Raw genomic sequence first — 23,481 nt, 5'->3', positions numbered from 1 at the left:
CTCCCACGCACAACATACCCCCACCCCGCCCTCCTTGGCGGTCTTTTCTGTCCCCCGGAGCCAAGGAGCTTGCCCCCCTTTCTCTGATCTCCAACAGCACTGTCTGCCCTCTGTTCCTCAGCAGACGCCACCTCCTCCAGGCAGCTCTGTGCTCCTCCTGGACTCCCACCACCTTCTTGGCTGGAAGGATCACGTTGCAGGATGCTAAAGTTCACTGAAGAGTCCCCTGGAAGTTCTTGGTGGGCTTCGAGAACCCTGAAGGACAAGATAGGTGTTCCAGTGCGGTTTCCAGGTGTGCGAGGTTTCCAGGAAGCAGGCAGAGTTTATAAATCATAGATGGACTAGCTCTAGATCTAGTATTATCAACAGATGGTTTGTGAGCACTTAAAAGAGGAAGCAGTGATTGCCAGGGGTTCCCTAAAAGTGATTCAGGGATTGGCCGTATTTTCTTGGTTTTTAACTTAAAAAAAAAAAATAATAATAGTTTTATCATTCTTCCCTGGTGGTCCAGTGGTTAAGAATCCGCCTGCCAGTAGCGGAGACACAGGTTCAATCCCTGGTTCAGGAAGATCCCACATGCCTCGGAGCAACTAAGCCCGAGTGCCTGCAGCCCCTGCTTGCCACCAGTAGAGAAAGCCCAAGCACAGCAATGAAAACCCAGAGTAGTCAAAAATAAATGAATTTTTTTAAAGAGTTTGAACATTGAAAATAGCAGCTTTATTGAGATACAATGTATATACCACAAAATTCACTCTTTTAAATTGCAGTGGAAGTGAAAGTTGCTCAGTCGTGTCCGACTCTCTGCGATACCATCGACAATACAGTCCATGGAATTCTCCAGGCCAGAATACTGGAGTGGGCAGCCTTTCCCTTCTCCAGGGAATCTTCCGAACCTAGGGATTGAACCCAGGTCTTCTGCATTGCAGGCGGATTCTTTACCAGTTGAGTCACCAGGGAAGCCCGAGAATACTGGAGTGGGTAGCCTATCCTTTCTCCACCAGATCTTCCAAACCCAGGAATCGAACTGGGGTCTCCTGCATTGCAGGCGGATTCTTTACCAACTGAGCTATGGTGGCTCAGTTTAAATTGCACACCTCGGTGATTTTTAGCATACTCACAACATTGTAGAACCATCATCACTGCCTATTAATAACTCCTCAACATTTTCATCACCCTGAGAAGAACTCCATGCCCTGCAGTGGTCGTTCCCCATTCCCTCTTCTCAATCTCCTGCAACTACCAGCTTGCTTTCTGTCTCTATGCATTTGCCTATTCTCGGCCTTTCATATAAATGGAATCATTCTATATGTGACTTTTTGGGTCTGGCTTCCTTCACTTAGGGTAATGTTTTCAAGGTCCACCCATGTTGTAGCACACATCAATCACTATTTTATTCTTGTTATTTATCGCTGAATAATATTCTATTGTATAAATATACCAAATTTTGTTTATCCATTCTTCAGCTGAGAGACATTTGAGTTGCTTCCACTTCTGGCTATGATGAATCATGCTGCTATGAACACTTCTGTCCAAGTTTTTCTATGGACATATGCCTTCATTTCCTTTGGGTTAATATCCCAGAGCAGAACTGCTGAGTCACAGGTTCACTTGCTTTTGAAACAAGATGGTCAAGTGGGTCCACCAGAACACCAGGACTGACTGTCAGAATGAGCAAGGCCCTCTGTCAGGCTTCTGGAGGGAAAGATAAACAGGGGTAGATGCCCATGTAATTCAGTGGCTGGCCTGTTAGGTAGGTATAGGGAGGCCACCTAGGAAGAGTGCTGACCATCACATTTGCTGGGGCAGGGCTTCCCAGCTGGATCAGTGGTAAATCCGCCTGCCCAGGCAGGAGACACACATTCAACCCCCGATCTGGGAAAAGATCCCACATGCTGCAGAGCCACTAAGCCCAGGCACCACAACCAAGAGTGGCCCCCATCACAGCACGAACGAACCTCGAAGACATTACGCTAAGTGAAGGTCAGTCAGACGCAAAAGGACAAATTCTGCATGATTCCAGCTGCCTGACATTCCGAGAATAGTCAGATTCACAGACAGAAAGGAGAATGGTGGCGGAGAGAGTGGGGAGCCAGGAGTTACTGTTTATCATTGTTGGCACGCGTGCTAATTCACTTCACTTGTGTCCGACTCTGAGCCTCTACGGACTGCAGCCCGCCAGGCTCCTCTGTCCATGAGATTCTCCAGGCCAGAACACTGGAGTGGGTTGCCATGCCCTTCTCCAGGGGATCTTCCCCACCCAGGGAAGGCCCTCTCTGAGCGTTGCGAGCTGCAGTCCACAGGGTCACAAAGAGTTGGAGACGACCTAGCGACAACAACAAGGAAGACGTTTCTGGCAAAAACAGCTAACACAAGACCTGAAGTGAGAAGAGCTCTCACAAACAGGCCGGAGGGACGGTCTCTGTTACAGGGAGTCCTGCTCCAAGTAAACAGGCTTCTCTGGTGTGGAACTTTCCAAAGCCTTCCATACGGTCATGTGTCCGAGGGAAACAGCACTCGGGCCACACAGTCCTGTGCGTTCAGGGACTTTCCACTCAGGAGAGGCTCCTCTGAGCAATCGTTCCAAGGAAAACACTTGGGGAAACAGCTTCTCAGGGCAATGCTACCTCAGAAAGGCAGCCAGGTAAACAGCCCCTGTGTTCTGCCCTTCAGGCCCAGAGTGTGGACGGGTGTTCCCTGCCCTCTGCTCAGCACACGGTGCCAGTCCCAACAAAGTCTGCAGAGGAGACGGAAGCCATGAAGAGGGGGTACATCCAAGATACAGATCTTCCAGGGCAGAGACTGAGGGCCGGGGTCCGAATGCGGAGAAGAAAGGGAGGGAAATGAAGGGAAGATGAGAACAGCTGAAATGCTCAACAGTGAGGAGAAGGGAGGGGGCCTCGGGAACCAGAGATGAACTGGGACAAGATAAGAAAAGGTCAGGGAACAAGGCAGGAGTTTGTCCTCACCCGGCGGGGGCCGGGAGGACCAGGGCCACCCCCCCATCACTTGAGCCCACAGCGAGCACGGGCTCCCCAGCCCGAAGTGCGGTCAGGCTGGGGCCGTGGGCAGCGACGGGCTCGGAGACCCTACCCCAGCATTTCTGCGGGGTTCTGACTGAGAAGGGCCATGATAGGTTGGAAAACTTATCTTAAGCCCTCAAGCCTGAAATACTTTCCAGGCCTAAGAACAAAGGGCAAATGTGTGAGAAATGGCCTTGGCGAAGGCTGGGCAACAGGTGAAAGGAATTCACATTTCTTTAAATAGGCAGGAAATTGGGGGTTGACCATAGTGGGGGCAGAGGCCCACCACCTCGGAGGGCAAATCCCAGGCGGAGGAAAGGGTCCGCCATCCATCCAGAGGGCCCCAGTTTGGCCCAGGAATAATGCCCGTCTGTGGACAGAGAGGGGATGTCTCCGAGCGAAGAGGGGCAGGGAAGACAGGGGTCACGAGCCAGCCAGCGCCTCCACTCCCAGGGACCCAGCAAAGACTGCGTCCCTTTGTTCCTGCCTGAAGCACCGGCCAAGTGCCATCGTTAAGTCCCGGCCAGACTAGAAAGAGACCACATTAGTGGTGTCCCCGCCCTCCCTTTGGAACTGGGATTCGTAATCCTCCCTTTAAAGTGACCGTCTCTGAGGGTTGGTCCACAGCCACCTCCTCCAGGGCCTGCATTTGCAAGGGAGGCAGAAAAACCCTCCCAGGTGCCCCCCTCATCACCTCGTGGTTTTATCTGCTCCTCTCAAAGCATCTGTCATAGGCGCAGACAATGGGGTTCAAAGCACCTAGTAACTACCATTGGTCTGCTTTGCAGTTCGCACACATTGTCTCATACAGGAACCCTTTCAACATTCCTACAAAGAATTAATAATAGACGCCTGCGTTTACTCTTTATTGAGCACTTCCTAAGTGCCAGGCACTGTGCTAAATCACCTTATTTAATTCAGCAGGGCTGTGAGGTGGTTATTAGTCACCCCTCTTGACAGGTGGTGATAGAGTGCATACACGATATTCCAACAAACAGATCACTAGTTAACTGTGAGAGTTAGATGTTTTACAATTTGTATCTGATGACGTTGGCAGAGGTAACAGGAGCCGCGTTGCTCAGTCCTCCACGTGTGGGGCTTGCCTTCTCCCTACAAGACTGGCTTGAACTGCATCTAAATATTTTCAAAGCGTTCAAATACTTCCTTTCCTCGCCCCTCCACAGTTTATATACTATTTCAAATGCTCCCAGGCTTGTCGACATCCCCTTAAGTCCTTGGCTTCTCCTCTACCAACATCTTAGCTCCATTCACCAGTTTTTTTCCCCCCTATAATTTAAATTTTAACCCACATTTTCCCTCTTAAAGGCAGTCTAGGATATTAAAAAGAAAAGCCACTCATGGTCCCAAGACACCCCCTGCCCCACCCCAACCCTGTTTGTCTCCTAGAGCTTCCTTCTAGCCCTCTTCTGGATTGGTGAGCTTTTTCTCTTGCTTTTGCTTTGAAAGGTCCACATAGAAAGGTTCTCTTCCTCTTGCTATTCTCCAGGATCTGTGAGGGGGGAGATTCCAGTCCCCTCAGAGGTGCACATGGCCCTGCAGATACAGGCCTGGGTGCAGTCCCAGCCTTGCCATTCACTTGGGAGAGACGGGCTGGCAAGCCCACTGCAGACTATCACTGAGCTGTCTGTGCCGTGCAGAGCTGTCGAGGGGCCAAAAAAGATAACCCACCAGCTCTGGCCCCTGTGCCTGGTAAGCGTGCAATGGGAGGGAGCTATATTTAAAAGTAGGACCTGTCGGCAGCCATGAAGAGGAAGCAGACAACTTCCAGGGCTGCTGCTCAAGAGTTACTGACACCCACTGGCCTCAAACAGCATCCAACACCGTTAGCATTCTGGAAGAAACTGCAGTCCACAGCCTGCCGCGGCCCCTTGCGCTGAATTTCCAGGAAGCCCTTACAGAGTAACTCTTGTCACCCAGCCCGTCCTGATGACAGCATCAGATCTGCCCTCCAAGGCCTCACTTGAGGGCTCCCTGACTCTGACTGGGGCCATCACTGGCTGGTGGAACGGGGTGGAGTAAAGCAGGATGGTCTGGGTCCCCAAACTGGGCCTATGACCTGGGAAAACCCCCAGCCTGGCCAAAGGGGCCCTAAGTCTCACCCTGCCAAAGGCCCTGCCAGCAAGAGAGAGAGGCAAGGGGGCAGGGGCCAGTTTCCAGCTTCCACCCAGTGCTGGTCCATGAATGGCTTGCTCTCTGGGCTCCACTGTGCAGAGCCCCTGGGTTTTCTTGGGTTTCACCTCCCCAGAATAATCCTGCTATCAAGAAGAAAGAAGCGGGCCAGCCTTTGTCTGCCTGGGGCTCGGCCATCAGAAACCACCCTGGGAATCCCCAGAGGGTAGAGGGTTCTCAGGAAATGGCAGCGCCCCAGAAAATGCCTTACTCTTAATGTTGGGGGAGGGGTGCCTAGGCCTCAGGGCACCAGGAGCTCAGAACACCCAGCTTTCCCCAGAAAGTCCTGGTACGGGAATCACGCGCTGCCTCTTCAGACAGGCAGGCTCTGGCCACTCAAAGTGTGGTCCCTGGACCAGTGGCCCAGGATTGTCTAAGACGCAGAATTTCCTGTTCCTCTCCAGACCTTCTAAATTAGAACCTGCATTTTCATAAGGTCCCCCCTGCTGCCCAGGCTCTTTCAGGTAGGAGAAGGGCACTGTACCAGACCATGCCCGAAGCATATGGCCTTTCCCAGGGCCTGTGGGTGTCCCAACAGTGTATACCCAGATGAGCTCAGCCCCCTCCCCCAGGTCAGTTCAGTTCAGTCGGTCAGTAGTGTCTTGACTCTTTGCGATCCCATGGACTGCAGCACGCCAGGCCTCCTGTCCATCACCAACTCCTGGAGTTTACTTAAACTCATGTCCATCGAGTCGGTGATGCGATCCAACCATCTTGTCCTCTGTCGTCCCCTTCTCCCGCCTTCAGTCTTTCCCAGCATCAGGGTCTTTTCCAAGGAGTCGGTTCCCCCAGGTCACAGGACTGGGTTCCTCCTCCAGGCCTCCCTGCCTGCCCCTTCTCTGAGGTCCTGGTTTCCTGTCTTTCGTGCAGTACCCCCGGCTCTCAAATTATCTGCCCCTTCCCCCTCTCCCTCTTGATTCACTGCAGACTGAGAAACCCCATCTCCAAGTGTGTTACCACCGCAGGCAAACTAGGAGTCCGCAGGCTCTGAGGAAGGGGGACTCTGAGGAATTAAGCACAAAAGCCTGAGCCCAGAGTCTGATTTCCAATCAGGCTGCTCCCAGCTGCCTTTGCAGGACCACCTCCATTCTCTCAGTCACCACCTGGCTCAGATCTACCTGAGGCCTCTCCAGAGATGAAAGAAAACACAGAGACCAGTCCCAGCGGGGAGGCAGAGGTACAGACGGCTGAGCTGTGATACTGCTGGAGCTTGGGCAGAGCTGGGTCTGACAGCAGCAAGGCTGCAGAGCCCTGGGAGGGAGCCCCAGTCCCCAGCGAGGTCCACAGGGGATGGGATGTCTCAGAAGCGGGCAGGGGGTTTGGTCCCACAGGCAATCTGGGAAAGCTGTGTCTTCCTAAGGGGGAATGGGGGCAACCCCCAAAGAGTGTGAAGCAGAGATGTGACATCAGATAGTGTTTCAGAAAAGAGCTCTCAGCTCGATGTGCAGGATGGATGGGGGGGGTGGGGCGGAGAGGGGGGTGGTCATGGAGTGAGCAGACTAAGGCGGCTGGGGGAGCACACAGTACCCACTGTGGAGAGACGTGGGGAGGGCGAAGGTGAGGGGGCAGTGGCTCTGGGTCAGGTGAGCACCAGCCTCCCCTCTCCTGTGCACAGCCCGTGCTGCGGGGATGCACCTCTGGCTGATACCCTGCTTCTTCTGGAAAGAGGCCAGCACATTTACCATCTCATCCTCTGCCACTGGAGGAGATGGTTAGATAGCACTCGATGGACATGAGCTTGAGCAAATTCCAGGAGACAGCAGAGGACAGAGGAGCCCAGCACGCTGCCGTCCGTGGGGTCGCAAAGAGTCGGACACGACTAAGTGGCTGAACAACCACAGCAGCAGCACCTCTACAGGCTGCAGGAGACTAGCCCCCCGTAGGTCCATACACGGTGTCTGAAAGCTTATAATGAAAAGGAGGGTGGCAGGGCAGAGCTGAGGGGCCACCCCCACCCCTACAGAGCACCCTCCGTGAGCTCAGGGCCCCGCAAGACAGCAGAGTGGACACAGAGTCAGGCCGCTGCTACCAAGGCTGTTGAGAGAAGCAGGGAAACCTGCTTTGTCCCTAATGCCTGCAGTGGGAGAGCACTGGCCCCACCAGGGACCCTCAACATGGATTCAGAAGGAGAGGGAACCGAGGGTAAGCTGGGCTTCCCCCAGCCTGTACACTCAGGCTGCGAAAGGCTTCAAATTGGGAGGCTCCAGCTACATGCAAATTCTCTCACTGATGCCAGCACCCCAAGCCAGGCCCCCCGTGACCACCCCCCGCCCCAGCTCCAAGAGGAACGTGCCAGTGACACCAGTTAACAGGTCAGGAGTGCAAAGTGCTTCAGCCACACGCAGGGTCCAGGTGCCAAGAACCCTCTGGCCACGAGTGACGGGGTAGGGAGGGATGAGCCCTGGAAAGCTTCTGACCTGGCAAATGGAACAGGGCACAGCTGGGTCCACGGGAGCCCAGGTGGGCTCCTCCTGAGGAAGGCGGAGGATGGCAGGAGATGGGAGTATGTTTCTGGTGTCAGACATCCCTGGTTCAAGGTCCCAGTGATGTCCTGGGCTGTGTGTCCTTGGTTTGGGTTTTGTCTGGGTTTTGCCCCAGAGTGACTCCCTTCTCGCCAAGATCACAGGAAGGCAGATAAGCTCTCAGCTCATCAGCAAGGCCTCCCCCCGTCCTTTTTTTTTTTTTAAGTTTTAGCTCATTAAGAGAAATGTCTCATTAACAGAAAGACCGTAATCCTGGGGTCTCCCTTTGGTCCTTTTGAAATTGGAGCACCTTTGCTGGGTTTGGATAAGTACAGGCGGCTGGGGACTCAGTGTGGGAACAGGAACAGAGCAAGTGGGTCTGGGAATTGAGAGTCACCTCCATTCATCCAGAAAGGAGGGTGAGAAGAAAGGGTGTCCCAGGGGATGCCTGTCGTGAACACTCCCTGATGGAGGCCGTGGAGGCCACAAGGGCACCCTGAAATGAGTGGAAATGAGCAGGGTAGGTTCTTTGCTGTAACAATGGGGCGCCTCCCCTTGGTTCCCAAAAAAGTGAAAAAAAATTGAAAGTTGCTCAATTGTGTCTGAGCGGCCCCATGGACTATAGTCCATGGAATTCTTCAGGCCATAATACTGGAGTGGGTAGCCTTTCCCCTTCTCCAGGGGATATTCCCAACCCAGGGATGGAACCCAGGTCTCCCACATTGCAGGTGATTCTTTACCAGCTGAGCCACCAGGGAAGCCCTTGGCTCCCAACAGCTCCCGTAAAAGCCCTGATGGGCTGGGAAACTGGACCCAAAGGGGCCCCTGGAAACCTAGTTGTCCTGGGAATTCTCAGGAGCCCTGTGGATCTTGGGGGACGGGTGACCCCAAACAACTAGGGGTTTCTACATCCAGACCTGGTCAGGCCTGCGGCAGCCCTGGCAGTGATGCAAACCCCCTTGACTTTCAAGCGCTCGAGTCAGGGAGGGACATGGCCAGGTGGAGGCCTTGAGGGAGGGGGAGGCCAGGGACCACAGGCCTAGAGGAAGTGGACCGTGGGCGACTCAGCAGTCCCTCTGAACAGAAAGTAAGACATCCAGGCTTGCAACCTCTGGGTCCTCAGAGCCTCCACCTCCACCCACCACTTCCCGGGCAGCAGCTCCTCCCCCGAACCCTCTCTCTGGGTTGGCTCCACCCTAAATCCAGCAGCCCAGCTGGGGGCCCAGACCTGCAGCTCCCTCAGTGGAAAGAACCTGGGGCTGCAACCTAGGAGTGACCTAATTAAGGCTGCCACTGCACACCGAGTGGTCACGCGATCTCGGGGACAACCTGAGAAGGTGGTCACTTTCCTTGTTCCACGTCTCACTTACAGGCCCGTCTGAGCCCATGTGGCCTGCAGTTGGTGGCACTGCCAGAGGGCCCTGCGCCACCACACGGAAGGCTCCCACTCCTGGCATCCCTGGGGGCTGGGACGCTCCCCTGGGGCCGTATTTAGGGCCTCGGGACAGCTCCAGAACACAGCTCAGATCTCTCTACAGAGGTCAAGGCTCCCCCGCCCTGCCTGTGGCCTGGGGTCCAGCCCTGGGGACTGGAGAAAGAAGTTAGCCATGCTCAGCCAGGAAGGGCCGGGGACTTCCCTGGTGGTTCCCGGTACAGGAACTAAGATCCCACCTGGTGCGCAGCTACTGAGTCCGTGAGCCTCAACTAGAGAGGAGCCTACGCCCTGGAACAAAGAGCCGAAAAAAAAAAAAAAAAGTCAAGCCTGCTTTACCAGGATAAACACTATGGAGGGTGAGGGGAGCCTCCTAAGAATCAATAGTAACAGATTGGAGATGGGGTTTGGTGGATGGGGGGTGGGGGAGGTTGGGGGCTGTGGGACCAACAGCCCAGTGGGAGGGGGACCCGGCTGGGGCAACCAGCGAGAGAGAATGCAGTAGCCAGCCGTGATTGGCCTTAAGGGTCATCGTGAGAAGTCTGGACTGTGTCCCATGGGCAATAGGGAGCCACTGAATATTGTAGGCTGTCCCCAACCCATAGGGCTTCTCAAGAGGGAAGCAAGGTAATGAGATCTGGGCTCTGGCATGTAGGATGGATCAGGGGAGGCCACATAGGAGGTAGCAGCCCCGGGCTGGGAGTGGGTGGTGTCTCGAGTCCTGGAGGTCAGGCAGCCTGCCACCCAGGGCCCTGCCTGGCTGTGCAGGGAAGGGTGTCAAGGATGGCTGAGGGCTTCCCTGGTGGTCCAGTGGTGAAGAAGTGAAGTGATGTGAAAGTCGCTCAGTAGTGTCCAACTCTTTGCCACCCGGTGGACCATAACAGTCCATGGAATTCTCCAGGCCAGAATACTGGAGTGGGTAGATGTTCCTTTCTCCAGGGGGTCTTATCAACCCAGGGATCAAACCCAGGCCTCCTACATTGCAGGTGGATTTTTTTTACCAGCTGAGCCACCAGGGAAGCCCCAATCCAATCTGCCAAAGTGGTAAAGAATCCACCTGCCAAAGCAGGGGACATGGGTTCTATTCCTGGTCCAGGAAGATCACACATGCTGCAGAGCAACTAAGCCAGTGCCCTACAACTACTGAAGCCCTCACGCCTTGAGCCTGTGCGCCGCAACAAGAGAAGCCACCGCAATGAGCAGCTTGCACACAGCAACGAAGAACAGCCCCTGCTCACCACCGCTAGAGAAATTCCGAGCAGAGCAAGGAAGACCCTGCTCCAGGAGGTCTTCTCAATCCAGGGATTGAACCCACATCTCTGTGTTGCCTGCACTGGCAGGCAGATTCTTTACCATTAAGGCTACCTGGGAAGCAATGAAGACCCAGAACAGCCAAAAACAAATTATTTTTTTTTAAAAAAAAAGGATGGTTGAGATTTGGTGGCACAGGGGACAAGAACACGGGCCACCTGGGTTCAAACCCCAGCTCCGCCACTTACACAAAGTGTCACATTGGGCAAGTCATCTAGTTTCTCTGCACCTCGGTTTCCCCATCTGTAAAACGACGGATGCCGAAAGCACCCACCTCCTCATGCTGACGATGTATAAACGCTAAGAACAGTGCTGCACAGAGCAGCAGGTGCTCTGCTAGCAGTGACTGTGATGGATAGGGATCAATCAGAGTGTGGATTTCCTACAGTTGGCTCTTGTAGGAAAGGGTGCGGGGAGCACGCGTCATTTAGGGAGAGGACAGAGACCCTGTCACCAAGGCCAAGACAGACAGAGCTGCACAGGATCAGGGCCAGCACCTCTCCAAGGCCGGGACGGAGCTCACTAGGTCCCTGAGGGCACAGAGTTGGGCTTGTCATCAGCCAGACCTTGTCGGTAGAGGACAGATGACCGGGGTCCACCGTCCCAGGCACAGTGTTCAGGGAGCACTGCCAGGTGGGGCCAGGGGATCCCTGGGAGCTGATACCCCAAGGCTGGGATCAATCACAGCCCTGGGGACCCTTGCCATTCTGACCAGGAAGGGGCAGCAGGGCCAGCCTTGGGCACGTGAGAGTTTCTAAGTCCTGAACTTCCTGCAAACCTGACCCAAGCTGGCAGAGCGTGAGGATGTATTGTCAACTAGAGGCAGCCTTGTGTGGGGACAGACCACCCAACCCTCACTTCCAAAAATCAAAGAATTGACTTTCATTTAGCAACACACAGAGCCGCCAGGCTGAGACTGAAAGAAAGCAAGACCAGGTCTGGACGCCCGCGGACCCACACAGAGACCCACCCACGACTTGCACAAAGGCCTCCCCACAGAGAAGGGCCACCAGCAAGACAGCATCAGACGGCCACACCTTCAAAGGGCGCAAGAGTCATCAGTGTAAGGAGACGCCCACCGAAGAGGGCGCTGGCCCCAGGCACTCCCACCTCTCCACCTGGAGACCTTCTAAAAGGAGAAGTCAGAGATGATAAATAAGGGAGCAGGAGGGGCGCGGGGGGTGCTGGTCTGAAAACCTGAGGTGAAGAATGCCTCCTGTAACCATGGGGCTCAAGGAGGCAGACACCCAAGGCCCCTGGTGCAACTCTGTGCAACCAAGTTAGCTCTCACTTTCCTTTTCATCTGGAGTTTTTAAGCTCTCTCTCTCTCTCTCTCTCTCTCTCTCTCTCTCTCTCTTTTTTAAGCTGTACCATTCAGCTTGTGGGATCTGGGTTCCCTGACCAGGGATCAAACAGGGACCACGAGGGAAGTCCCTAAGTCCTCCCCAACCACAGCCTGGCTCAAACACACCCTGGGCCACCTCTAAGGAGAAGGAACACCAAGGCAGCCCTTCCGAGGGCTCCCAGCTGCCCGGTCCTCTGAGTTGGTGAGAGAAGCAGACAGACCTGTTGCTCCTGCTGCAGCAACAATCTTCCAGAAGTGACTCTGGGTCCCTGGTTCCAGGCTCACTCTACCATCCACGTCCACTTCTGGCTCCTTTTCCCCTGGGGGCTTGAGGTCCACCCCAGCCAGTGAACCCCGGGCCACAGACAGGGAGAAAGGCCAAGCAATGAAGGAAGGGATGAACGAGACCACCAGAGACAGGGCTCAGGATTCAGAAGTTTCCAAAACAGCTGCCTTCAACAGGGCCCGGCACACCACGGCCTGCAGGCAAACCCCACTCACCAGCTTTTCTCTGGATGCGGCCATGCTGGTGAGTTTAGGTTCCTGGACGTACTCTCTGCAGCTACTGTCTATCACAGTGGCCGAGTGGCTCTAGGGACCCCACAAGGTCAAATATATTTACCACCTGGCCCTTTACAGACCAAGCTGAACCAACCCTGGCCCAGAAGGAACCATGAAGGTCATTTAGCCCACCCCCCAGCCTCCCAAGAACTTTCCAACCCTTTCCTACTGCAAACCTCTCACTTCATGAAGACAGACCACCCACCTTCCATTGGAACTCCCTACAAAGGGGCTTACCACCTTTGAGATCATTCCTCCCATCGCTCCACAACTCCAACCATGAGAAAGTTCTTCCTTCTCTACACTCTATCTTTCACTGCAGCTTCATTGCCCACCTTCTGCCCCCTAAGGTCGAGCAGGTCCCCATCAGACTTCAAGCTCTCAGCCCCCATCCTCTGGCTCCAAGAGGCCTTAGATCGATCAAGGGCCTGAATCCCTTCCCAGTCCTGGCTGGCTGCTCCTCCCTGGTTGTGTCCAGAAAGACCACGACCGCCCTCCTGAATGCAGCATCCCCCAGGGTCTGCTAGGCTACACAGGGTGTCTTGTACATGAGTGGTGGACGGCTTTCCTGGGATTTGAATCCTTCCCTGTCAAGCAGTATTGTGGTCAATCCATCCCACTGTTCAAAGTTTGTTGAGCGTCTCAAGGCCAGAAACCCCTCCAGATCAATCTGTACAACCACGGTACCTAGCATGTGCTTCACTGAATGAATGAGAAAGCTGAATGAATAAATAGGTCATGACAGGAAGTGAGAAAGAGATTCATCATTATCACCATTATTACCACTCCACAGGAGCAGGCATCAGCAAACGCACAGACAGTGCTGGCCACGGGAGCCCACGGGTGGGAGCACTGAGGGAGGGATCACAGAAGGTCCAGGCAGCCTGGGAACCTAGGAAGGATTTACCAGGGAGCCTCAGGTCCGTGTCTTGGGGCCACTGAGTACAGGTCGGGGCTGCAGAATGGCACAGTCCACATTCCAGTAACTCAGGTCCTCCTGTACACAGGCCTTCCAAGGAGCATCTGAGACTTAGCACCAGGGTGCCCTTCAGTCATCAACACTCAGGGGACACAGAAGCAGGAGGGAAGGCAGAGGTTTGTTCTAGGAGGACTCTATGATGAGGCCGACGCTGTGTGTGAGACGGTGTGAGTGAGCATGCCTCTAGGCACGGGTGAGCCTGCGAGAGTGCATGTGATACACAGCTATCCGTGAAGCAGGCAGCTAATAGCGAGCTATGCAAAAATCCAGTGTGAGGGCTGGGCTCCTCCACTGAGTATCTCTGCCCAAGAAGACAGGCCTGGGATCCACTAGCTCCAAAGATCTAATTCATGCAACACATCCTGAGAGATTCCCTAGGTCAGCTGTACTGTAAAACCACGCATGAAGTAGCCCATGTCCACCAAATTCCCCAAATCCAGTGAAGGAAGGTATTCACTAGTTAGACTAGGAAGGTATTCACTAGTTAGACTAGGGCAGGGAGGTGTTATAGGGCTAAGGGTGTAAATACAGTTAGAGTCCCCTGGACCTTAAAGCTTTGAGTGTGCTCAGTCACTCAGTTGTATCCGACTCTTTGTGACCCTATGGACTGTAGCCCACCAGGTCCTCTCTCTCCATGGGATTTCCCAGACAAGAATACTTGAGTGGGTTGCCATTTCCTCCTCCAGGGCGTCTTCCCAATCTAGGGCTCGAATCCGAGTCTCCTGCATTGGCAGGCAGATTTCTTTATTGCAGGCAGATTCTTTTACTGCTGAGCCATCGGGGAAGCCCTGAAGCTTTGACACCAGGCACTTAATTAATTTTGCAAGGGAGAAAGGGAAAAAGACTTTTTATTTTTGCCTCGTGTAGAATTTGAATAAGTCACTCGAATTCTCACGAAACAGGATGCTCTGTAATGAGGAGGGTGGAGGAGACGTCCCCAAGAGAGGAGGTGAGGAGCAAGGAATAGAAAGAAGGAAGCTCTCTGCAAAGATGAAACCGCCAGAAATCGTGCCACCTCCTTCCAGCTCCTCCCACATCACCCAAGCAGGGCAAAGAAAACCAGTGCTTAAACCCTGTAAGAAATAGTTCCCAGTTACAGCATCTTTCTGCCAGAGACCAAAGCCTCAAACAGAAGCCGACCTGGCTGGGTTCTGGCTGACCACTCGCCAGGAATTCAGACAAGCCCTGAGTTCTCCTGCCCCACCTTCAACCAAAACAGTCAAACGTGCATAATCCAGGGCAGATGAGGGAATTTCAACTCTAAGGTGGATCACTTTGCACCAAAGACACAATCAGGAGAGTCAGAAGCCCTTGCCTTTCTCTATGGGAGGAAAAAGAAGCACTTAATGTCCAGTTATTTCCACCCACCGTTCTCTGCGTAGAAGGCAATTCACTTGAAAGATACAGATAAGAGTGGGTGGGCTGCCTCCCCTCCCCATTCCCCAGCAAACCTCCTCAACTCGGCTCCCTTCACCTCTTTGGCAAATTCCCAGCCCTCCAGCTCCACATCTCTTCCTCCTCTCCTCAGAGAAAAATCTAGAGAGGAGAAAAAGCAACTGGAAATGAAGGATTCCAGGACAGCCCCCGCCTTTTTGGAGTTCAGTGGTGACGGGGAGTCGGGTGCTGGCAGGGTGTCCATGACATCATCGTTTCGGATTCCGAATAAAAAGACAACTTTCCCATAGCCAAACGCTCCTCTCCCCACCCTCTCTGTGGGGAATTGAAACACAAGCTTTTAGTATGCTGCAAAAACATCACAGCTGCATTTTAAGATGCTGTATTTGGGTCCTGCCTCGAAGTGGTTGCCCTCATTACCTCCCTTTGAACAGGGCCTCTGGATAAGCACAGGGTAATTAAAATTTCCTGTCTAACCTTGACCGCTCCACCAGCTCCTATTACACCCTGGACGCACACTGTAGAGTCAGTTTCTTCGGGGCCCTCTCCCTCTTCGTTTTAAAATCAGGCCACTATTCTCTGGGCCCAGGCTATCCAGTAACACGCTCGGAGATGGAAAGGGAACTTTTTCTGGCTGGGCTGGTGATGCCTCTGGCTTCCCACACTCAATAGAAAATTCTCTCTCTTCTGCAACACACCAGGTCCCAACAATATAAAGACAAATGACCCCCACTCCAAGGATCCACTGTGTTCACAGGCTGGCAAGAATCCAGGGGTTTTTAAAACCTTGAAAATGTAAGAAATCCCTAGGCAAAATACTTTTAAATAGTATTTAAGAGATCAAAGCACGTTTTGCAATGTCTATGTGAGTAGAGCCCCAGACAAAAAGAATGGGCATACTCTGATCCAGTCAAGTCCGGTTCTGGGTGAACTCAAAGGCGACATCACAACCTGGATCTAGAGCCTGATTAGAAATGAAATTCTTGCTGAAAGTAAGTGCACTCCTGGCACAAGTAGGGGCTTTCTGCTGGTTTTGTTTTTTTTTTTTTTTTTTGCAGTTAGATGGCAACTCCATCTGATCCCCCTTCTGTTGGGGCAGGAATCATTCTAGCTTGGGTTACCTCTCAGACATTCCTAAATCACCTAAATAGCCGAATGTGGTTAAGACGCTGGCGTTCCTAAACGTGAGGGCTCCTTGGAAGGGCCTCCCCACCATTGCACTCTCCCAGGAGGCCAGGACGAGAGTCATGGTGCACATCAACTGGACACCTCTGCCTGCCCTCAGTAATGAGCTGAAGGGGGTCCCCTCGAAATTCACAGCCACCCAGACCTGCAGAATGTGACCTCTATGCAATTAGGATCTTTGCAGACGTGATAAATTGAATTAGGATGAAGCCATACTGTGGAATTCCCTGGCGGTCCAATGGTTAGGACTCCGCACTTCAAGTGCAGGGGGTGAGGGTTTGATCCTTGGTTGGGGGACAAAGATCCCCCACGTCCCTGAGCATGGCCACAACTCCTGGGAGTCACAACTACTGAGCCCGAGTGCTGCAACTACTGAAGCCCATGTTCCTAGAGCCTGAGCTCTGCACCAGGAGAAGCCACGGCAATCAGGAGCCTGTGAACCGCTAGCCACAACGAGAGAAAGCCTGGCCAAAGCAACGAAGACCAGCACAACCAAAAAAAAAAAAAAAACAGATGATGAAATCACTGGATTCAGGTGAGCCCTAAATCCAATGACAGGTGTCTACACTAGATGATGAAATCACTGGATTCGGGTGAGCCCTAAATCCAATGACAGGTGTCTACACAAGATGATGAAATCACTGGATTCGGGTGAGCCCTAAATCCAATGACAGGTGTCTACACAAAAGGCCACATGAAGACAACACACAGGGAGAATGCCATGCGGCTATCAAGGCAGAGACTAGAGTGATGTGTCTATTAGCCCAGGATGCCAAGGATTGCTGGCAACCACCAGAAGCTAGAAGAGGCATGAAAGCGTTCTTCCCTAGAGCCTGTAGAGGGAGCAAGGCCCAGCTGACACCATGACTTCAGTTTCCAGCTGCCAGAATGGTGAGAAAACACATCTCTCTTGTTTAAGGCACCAGCTTCAGGCCCTTGTCACAGCAGCCTTAGGACTCACATCCACTCACCCCGCAGTGCAGTGAGTAAATCCCTTCAACAAACCCCTGGGTGCAGTTCCATGGGGACCAATAAGCCAGCAAGGGGCCACGCACATCCACACTCCATGTCCGCACTCTACAGCTCAAGCTGCAGGAGAAATCAGCTTCAAAGGATAAAGCAGCCATTGCAAAGTGTTTGCAAACTGTTTAACAAAACGGACAACACAGAATTTGCATATCTACCCAAATTACAGCTGTGAAAATTAGTGACTCAAACCTACTGGCCTTACCATGGGCCAAGCATTGCACTAACTGCTTCACATACATGAATTCATTTAATTCCCACAATAATCTCACAAGCCAGGTGCCATTCTATCCCCACCTGACAGAAAGGGAAACTGAGGCACAGAGCCTTCCGGCAACCTGCCTAAAGTAACCTTTGAAGTAGCAAGTGGTAGAGTCAGGTTTGAACCCAGGGAGCCTGGATCCAAGTTCATGTTCTTAACAGTCTCACAACACTGCTTCTGCAATGGATAAAATATGGAAAGCTCGGAAAACAAGTTAATGTGTTCTTTGAGATTTTTCACACGATTTTTTTTTCAGTTTAAGCATAAAAAGCAAAGGAAGTAGAAAAAGGGAGGAAGAGGTATTTTTCCAGTAGTCATGTACGGATGTGAGAGTTGGACCACAAAGAAGGTTGAGCGCCAAAGAACTGATCCTTTCGAATTGTGGTGCTAGAGAAGACTCTTGAGAGTCCCTTGGACTGCAAGGAGATCAAACCAGTCAATCCTAAAGGAAAGCAATCCTGAATATTCATTGGAAGGTCTGATGCTGAAGCTGAAGCTCCAGTACTTTGGCCACCTGATGCAAAGAGCCAACTCATTGGAGAAGACCCTGATGCTGGGCAAGATTGAAGGTGGGAGAAGGGGACGACAGAGCATGAGATGGTTGGATGGCATCACTGACTCGATGGATACGAGTTTGAGTAAGCTCCAGGAGATAGTGGAGGACAGGGAGGCCTGGCGTGCTTCAGTCCACGGGGTCACAAAGAGTCAGACGTGACTTAGTGGCTGAAAACCAACAACAACGAGGTACGCTTCAGGTGGAACAGACACGTGGCAATGACCAGCTGCTGGCTGGATAAGGTGACGCCATAGCAACACACTCACAGGGCAGGGAGAGGGTGGGGGAGGGGTGGGCATGCCCAGGGGGCAGGGGTACCCGGAAGACCCCCACGAAGTGCTTTCCTTGCCCAGCCCTCAGAAAGCAGCTGCAGAAAAGGTTCAGTGCAGGAGTGACCGGATATGAAGGGGGCTGTGAGCAAAAATGAGGTTTTCAAGAGGACTCACCTAGATGTAGTTTTTTAAGTCATGCAATTTTTTTTTGTTTTAAGTCATGTAGGACAGCAGGAAGAGGGAAACATGAAAGAGGGTCAGCAGGAAAGCTGGGCTGAGCTGTGAGCAAAGCTGGGATCAAGGACCTCATCAACTGCAAAGGGCACCTACAGGAAGGTGGCAGTGCCAGGCCAGCAGGGGGCAAATCCCCAGATGCCAGGCCCCACAGCAGCCTTCCCGGGTAGGAGGGGGATGAGGGCTGAAGGGCAGAGCTGAGTCAGAGGGGTCCAGGTGACAAACTCTCCCAGGCTGGGAGCTCCTGACCCTGGTGGGGTGGGGGGAGCAAGATTTCAGCTGCCTCCCAGGGGAGAAAACTGGGCAGGAACCCCCTAGTGGGGGACCCCATCACGCTCAGGTGGATGCTTACGGGGGCCAGGGCCAAGGAGTCCCTGGTTTGTGCTGGTGTGGGTAGCAGGGCGGGGAGGGTTTCGGACACGGACATGGGGCTTGGAGCCAAAGCTGGGGAACGGCTCTCAGCAGAACGCCCCTGTTTCATGTCTCAGGGTGACTTGGCACTCGTCACCCACTCCTCTCACTCAGTTCTCGCCAAACCCTTGAAAGAGGGCTTTCCTGGGGGCTCAGTGGAAAAGAACCTGCCTGCCAATGCAGGAGACGTGGGCTCTATCCCCGATCTGGGAAGATCCCATATGTGGCAACTAAGCCGGTGAGCCAGAACTGCTAAGCCTGGGCTCTGGAGCCTGGGAGCCGAAACTACTGAAGCCCGATGCCCTAGAGCCAGTGCTCCACAAGAGAAGCCACGGCGGGGAAAAGTTCAGGCACCGCAACCAGAGAAAAGCCCGTGCACCAGCGAAGACCCAGCACAGCCAAAAATAAATTTAAAAAAATTCAATTTAAAAAACACTTGAAAGAAACAGCTGCCCCCATTTTATAGATGAAGAGCGAGATGTGGTTAAGCAACTTGCCCACGATCACAGCAAATGACCCTGGAATGGGCGGGGTGGGGGTGCTCTGTGTGTACCTTCTCCAAACTCAAAATGGATAATTTGGTCTTGAAACTAGATTTAAGGGGGGTTTCCCAGATGATGCTAGCGGTAAAGAACCCACCTGCCAATGCAGGAGACCTGGGTTCAATCCCTGGGTGGGGAAGATCCCCTGGAGAAGGGCATGACAACCCACTCCAGTATTCTTGCCTGGAGAATCCCATGGACAGAGGAGCCTGGAGGGCTACAGTCCATAGGGTTGCAGAGTCGGACACGACTGAAGTGACTTAAGCACAGCACAGCACTAGATTTGGCGGGGGAGGGAAGGGTCTTTCCAAACCACCGTCAGGGAAAGCATGATTCTCCCAATGGTCCCTGCTCCTGGCAGTCACAGCAGCTACCCAGCCCTCACGGGAAGGTGGTGATTTTACCACAGTGCACACACTGGCTTCCTCAGTAAGAGTCCCACTGCCAAGCCCTCTGCCAGTCACTGCAGGGGTGGGGCACATGGCTCAGGCCCGGCCAATCAGAGCAATGAATTCCTTTGGCCGCAGCAATAGATTCAGAGCCAACCAGCAACAATAGTAGAGCTACAAAAGACACACACACAATAAGGCCTTTGCTATGGTTACCCTTCCCACTGGACTTACTGGAGCTGCTGTGGCCACACTGCAACCACCAGGGATAAGCCACCTGAGAATGGGGACCACACAGAGAGGAAGCTGGCTTCAGAAAAAGACATGAACCTCTGAGGGCATCATTTGAGCTCCCAGATACAGCCATACCTGATACCAGCCTTTTTTCTTAACTTCCTGAGCCCATTAATGCCCTTTTCATTTCTGCCAGTTTGGGTTGCAAGTGGCAGAAAACCCCATCTAGACTTGTGACTGACACAGTATCTCTGGAGAAAGAAGTCCCACGCTTGACTAGGCTGCCAGCTCTTCAGGCCCCTAGAGCACACACTGCCTGCACTTTAGCTTGACCTTCTTTCAGCATCTGTTTCCTCATCGGTGCCACCTTGCTTGATCTCCCAAGCCCCTCTGATTGCGTTCAGTTCAGTCCCACTCTTTGCCACCCCATGGACTGCAGCAAGCCAGGCCTCCCTGGCCATCACCAACTCCCCGAGTTTGCTCAAACTCATGTCCATTGAGTCGGCGATGCCATCCAACCATCTGATTGTGTGGACTCCCTTTATTACTCTTAGGCAGCCAACAAACAAACAGCCTTTCAAAGACTGTTCTTTAATTTAAACATAATAATAATAAAAATAAATAAATGAAAGAAATCTGAATGACCCCAGAGCAAGAGGAAGACGACAGTCCCTGTGATGCCCTCTCTAAAGCCAGCTGGACTGGGAGGGACTGCGGGGCCCTGGGAGCAGTCAGTCGGGGAATAGTATGCCAGGAGAGGCATAACCCCAAACAAGTCAAAGGGGTGCTGACAAACCATGCACTTTTCAGTCTCCGCCCCAGTCAGTCTTCTGCCTCGACTCAGGTTCCCTTGCTGTGCTAAGTTGCTTCAGTCGTCTCTGACTTGGTGTGATCCTAGGGACCGAAGTCCACCAGGCTCCTCTGTCCATGGGACTCTCCTGGCAAGAATACTGGAGTGGGTTGCCATGCCCTCCTCCAGAGATCCTCCCCACCAGGATCAGACCGCATCTCTTATGTCTTCTTTCCTGGAGAAGGAAACGGCAACCCGTTCCAGAAATTTTGCCTGGAAAATCCTATGGATGGAGGAGCCTGGTAGGCTACAGTCTATGGGGTCGCAAAGAGTGGGCCACTTCATTTTTTTTCTTTTTTCTATGTCTTCTTTACCACTAGTGCCACCTGGGAAGCCCCAGGGCTCCTTAATGGACCAAATTGGACCCACCAGGTGTTAACTCCCGGAGAAGGCAATGGCACCCCACTCCAGTACTCTTGCCTGGAAAATCCCATGGACCGAGGAGCCTGGTGCGCTGCAGTCCATGGGGTCGCTAAGAGCCGGACACGACTGAGCGCCTTCACTTTCACTTTTCACTTTCCTGCATTGGAGAAGGAAATGGCAACCCACTCCAGAGTTCTTGCCTGGAGAATCCCAGGGACGGGGGAGCCTGGTGGGCTGCCGTCTATGGGGTCGCAGAGAGTCGGACACGAATGAGGCGACTTAGTAGGTGTTAACTCCAGAGAACAAAGCCTGGAAGCCAGGGACCGGGAAATTAGGGTGTCGAGGAAGCCGAGGTGACGCGGTGGCTCCGGGTACCAATCTGCCGACCTCGGTGCCGAGGCTGGAGCTGGTCACAGTCCGGCCTCAGGCTCCCGCCACACAGCGCCGGCCACAGCGCCTTTAAATAGAACCTCCGCGGGTAGGACAAACACATTCCAAGCGCTTTTTAAAACGCCCCAAGCAAGACCTGGCCGGCGGCCTCCGGTCCCCCCAGGCATTTCCCGGTCTTGGCCCAATTCTCCAACAAATATTAATAGCTCAGTTGGGAGCTTATGGTGTGCAAAATACTTTCTGGCCTTAAAAGGCAGGATGATTTTTTTCTCCCCACTCTCCAGATGAAGAAACTGAGGCCCAGGGAGCTGCCAGACTACAAGGCCGACTACTAGTTCACGCCGCCAGGCAACGCTGCCTCCATCGCCCGGGGTTGGGGCTCCCCCGAGGGGCACGACCGGAATGAGCCCCCGCCGGATCAGTTGCCAGCTGCCGTGTCCGGTTCCGACGGGCGCCTCCTGCCCAAGAGGCAAGAAGGGGGAACACGGCCAAGGCGACGCCCCCAGGAGGCTCCCCAAACGCGCTCGCTCCCGGAACGTACTGATCTGCGAAGAGTTGAACAAACCCCCAGTTCTCTGTCTCCGCGGGTACATCAAACCCCGCGCGGCAGCCAAGGATAAGTTTCCTCCTTTGCTTTTAAAAGATAAAGGACAAAGAAGGCTAATTTCTCCCTCGGGAGATGAAGTTGGCAGGTGAGGCGCAGCGCGTCTCGGTTTCCTAGAAGTTGCGCGCTGGGCAAAATCTCCGAGCCAGGCGACGGAAGGGGCGGGACCCGCCGTCTGGACCCCTGAGCCCAGGATTTGGGCTCGGTTGCCCGAGCGGAACTTCTGAGCTGGGTCAGGGAGAACCGCAGCTCCTGCCCTCTGTGTCCCAGCCCGGCTGGATCACCCAGCACCACCGCGCCGGGACCGGTCGGGGCGTGCGGGATCTTGGGGGCGTTAGGGTTAAACGATAAAGAAACCGCTGCACTGGCCCCCTCCGTCCTACCCCAAACGGGGCCTGGGACTCCGAGAGACCGACCCAGCGCCACCGACCCCTCCCTTCGGGGCTTCGGGTCCCTGGGTCCCGGGGGCGCACGGCGCGGAGCGCTCACAGTTTGAACATGCTCTCCAGGTCCTTGATGAGGCGGCGGCTGAACTCCGGGAACTCCGAGTAGGGGTGGAAGACCTTGCAGCGTCGGGGCCGCGCCGCGCCCTCGTTGATGTCCAGCCGTCGGTTCAGCTGCGCGCTCAGCTCGGCGTCGGCTCTGGCGGTGGGCGCCCAGGCGGGCGGCTGCGGCTGGGGCTCGGGGTCTGGGGCGGCTTCGGGCGCGGGCTGGAGCCCGCTGTCGCCTTCCTCCCACTGCAGTCGTCGCTGCAGCTTGCTCGCCAGCTCCTCGCTGGCCATGGCCTCGGTGGATCCGGAGACTCAGGGACTGGGCGGACAGCGCGCTCCTGGGCGGCTGGCGACTCTGCGACACTTTGCCGAGACGGCGGGGACCCGGCGGTTGGGTGGAACCGGGGGCAGGCGGGGCGGAGCCGCGGCTTTAAGGAGGAGCTGTGGCTCGGGGACCGCCCGCCCCGGAGGCCACAGGTGCCCGCCTGTCCCGGGGATGTCGACCGGCCGAGCGCTTCCCGGGATGGAGCGCGGACCCTCGGATCAACCCTGAGCTTTCCGCCCGCTCCCGGGGGCCCGGGGGCCCTGGGGTCCTCCGGGAACGGCAGCGGGCGAAAGTTTCACTACCGTTTTGGCGGTTCCTTTCTTGTCCCCCAGAAGTGCCCCGACTGCCGGCGCTCGTGGCCGGTGACAGACTGGGGGTGGGGGAGCTGAGCGCCCCCGAGTGACACCCGCGCGCCCCCAGGACTGCGGGTGGCATCCCCGCCGCCACTGGTCGCGAGGTCTGGGAGAGGGAGGCGCCCTCAGGGAGCGCGGGGAAGGGCGAGCTGACTTTTAAAACACTCACTCTAAAGACATGTTTCCAAAACATACTAAAAATACTAAAAACAAATAAGCAAACAGGAAAAAAAAAAAAAAAAGCAAGCAGGCCTAGACGGACTCCTGGCTCTCTTGTGGTAAGACACCAGCGCCACTTT

At 54.2% G+C, this 23,481-nt stretch overlaps 1 protein-coding gene across 2 annotated transcripts in view; it reads right to left on the bottom strand.

Annotated features, from left to right (window-relative positions):
* Nucleotides 1-22,933, bottom strand: part of EFHD1 (EF-hand domain family member D1) — a 44,057-nt gene extending 21,124 nt beyond the window's left edge. The window contains exon 1 of one of the 2 annotated variants that reach the window (XM_006042663.4): nt 22,503-22,933. In XM_006042663.4, the coding sequence (XP_006042725.3) occupies nt 22,503-22,795 (293 nt within the window). In that variant the 5' untranslated portion in view covers nt 22,796-22,933. The remainder of the gene's footprint in view (nt 1-22,502) is intronic. The other variant, XM_006042662.4, reaches the window with a different exon arrangement.
* Between the last annotated feature and the right edge of the window lie 548 nt (nt 22,934-23,481).

Source organism: Bubalus bubalis, chromosome 6 (genome assembly GCF_019923935.1).
Source record: "Bubalus bubalis isolate 160015118507 breed Murrah chromosome 6, NDDB_SH_1, whole genome shotgun sequence".
In the NCBI taxonomy this organism is placed as follows: domain Eukaryota; kingdom Metazoa; phylum Chordata; class Mammalia; order Artiodactyla; family Bovidae; genus Bubalus; species Bubalus bubalis.
Note: the sequence above shows the minus strand (reverse complement) of the source record. Positions and strands in the feature narration are given on the sequence as shown.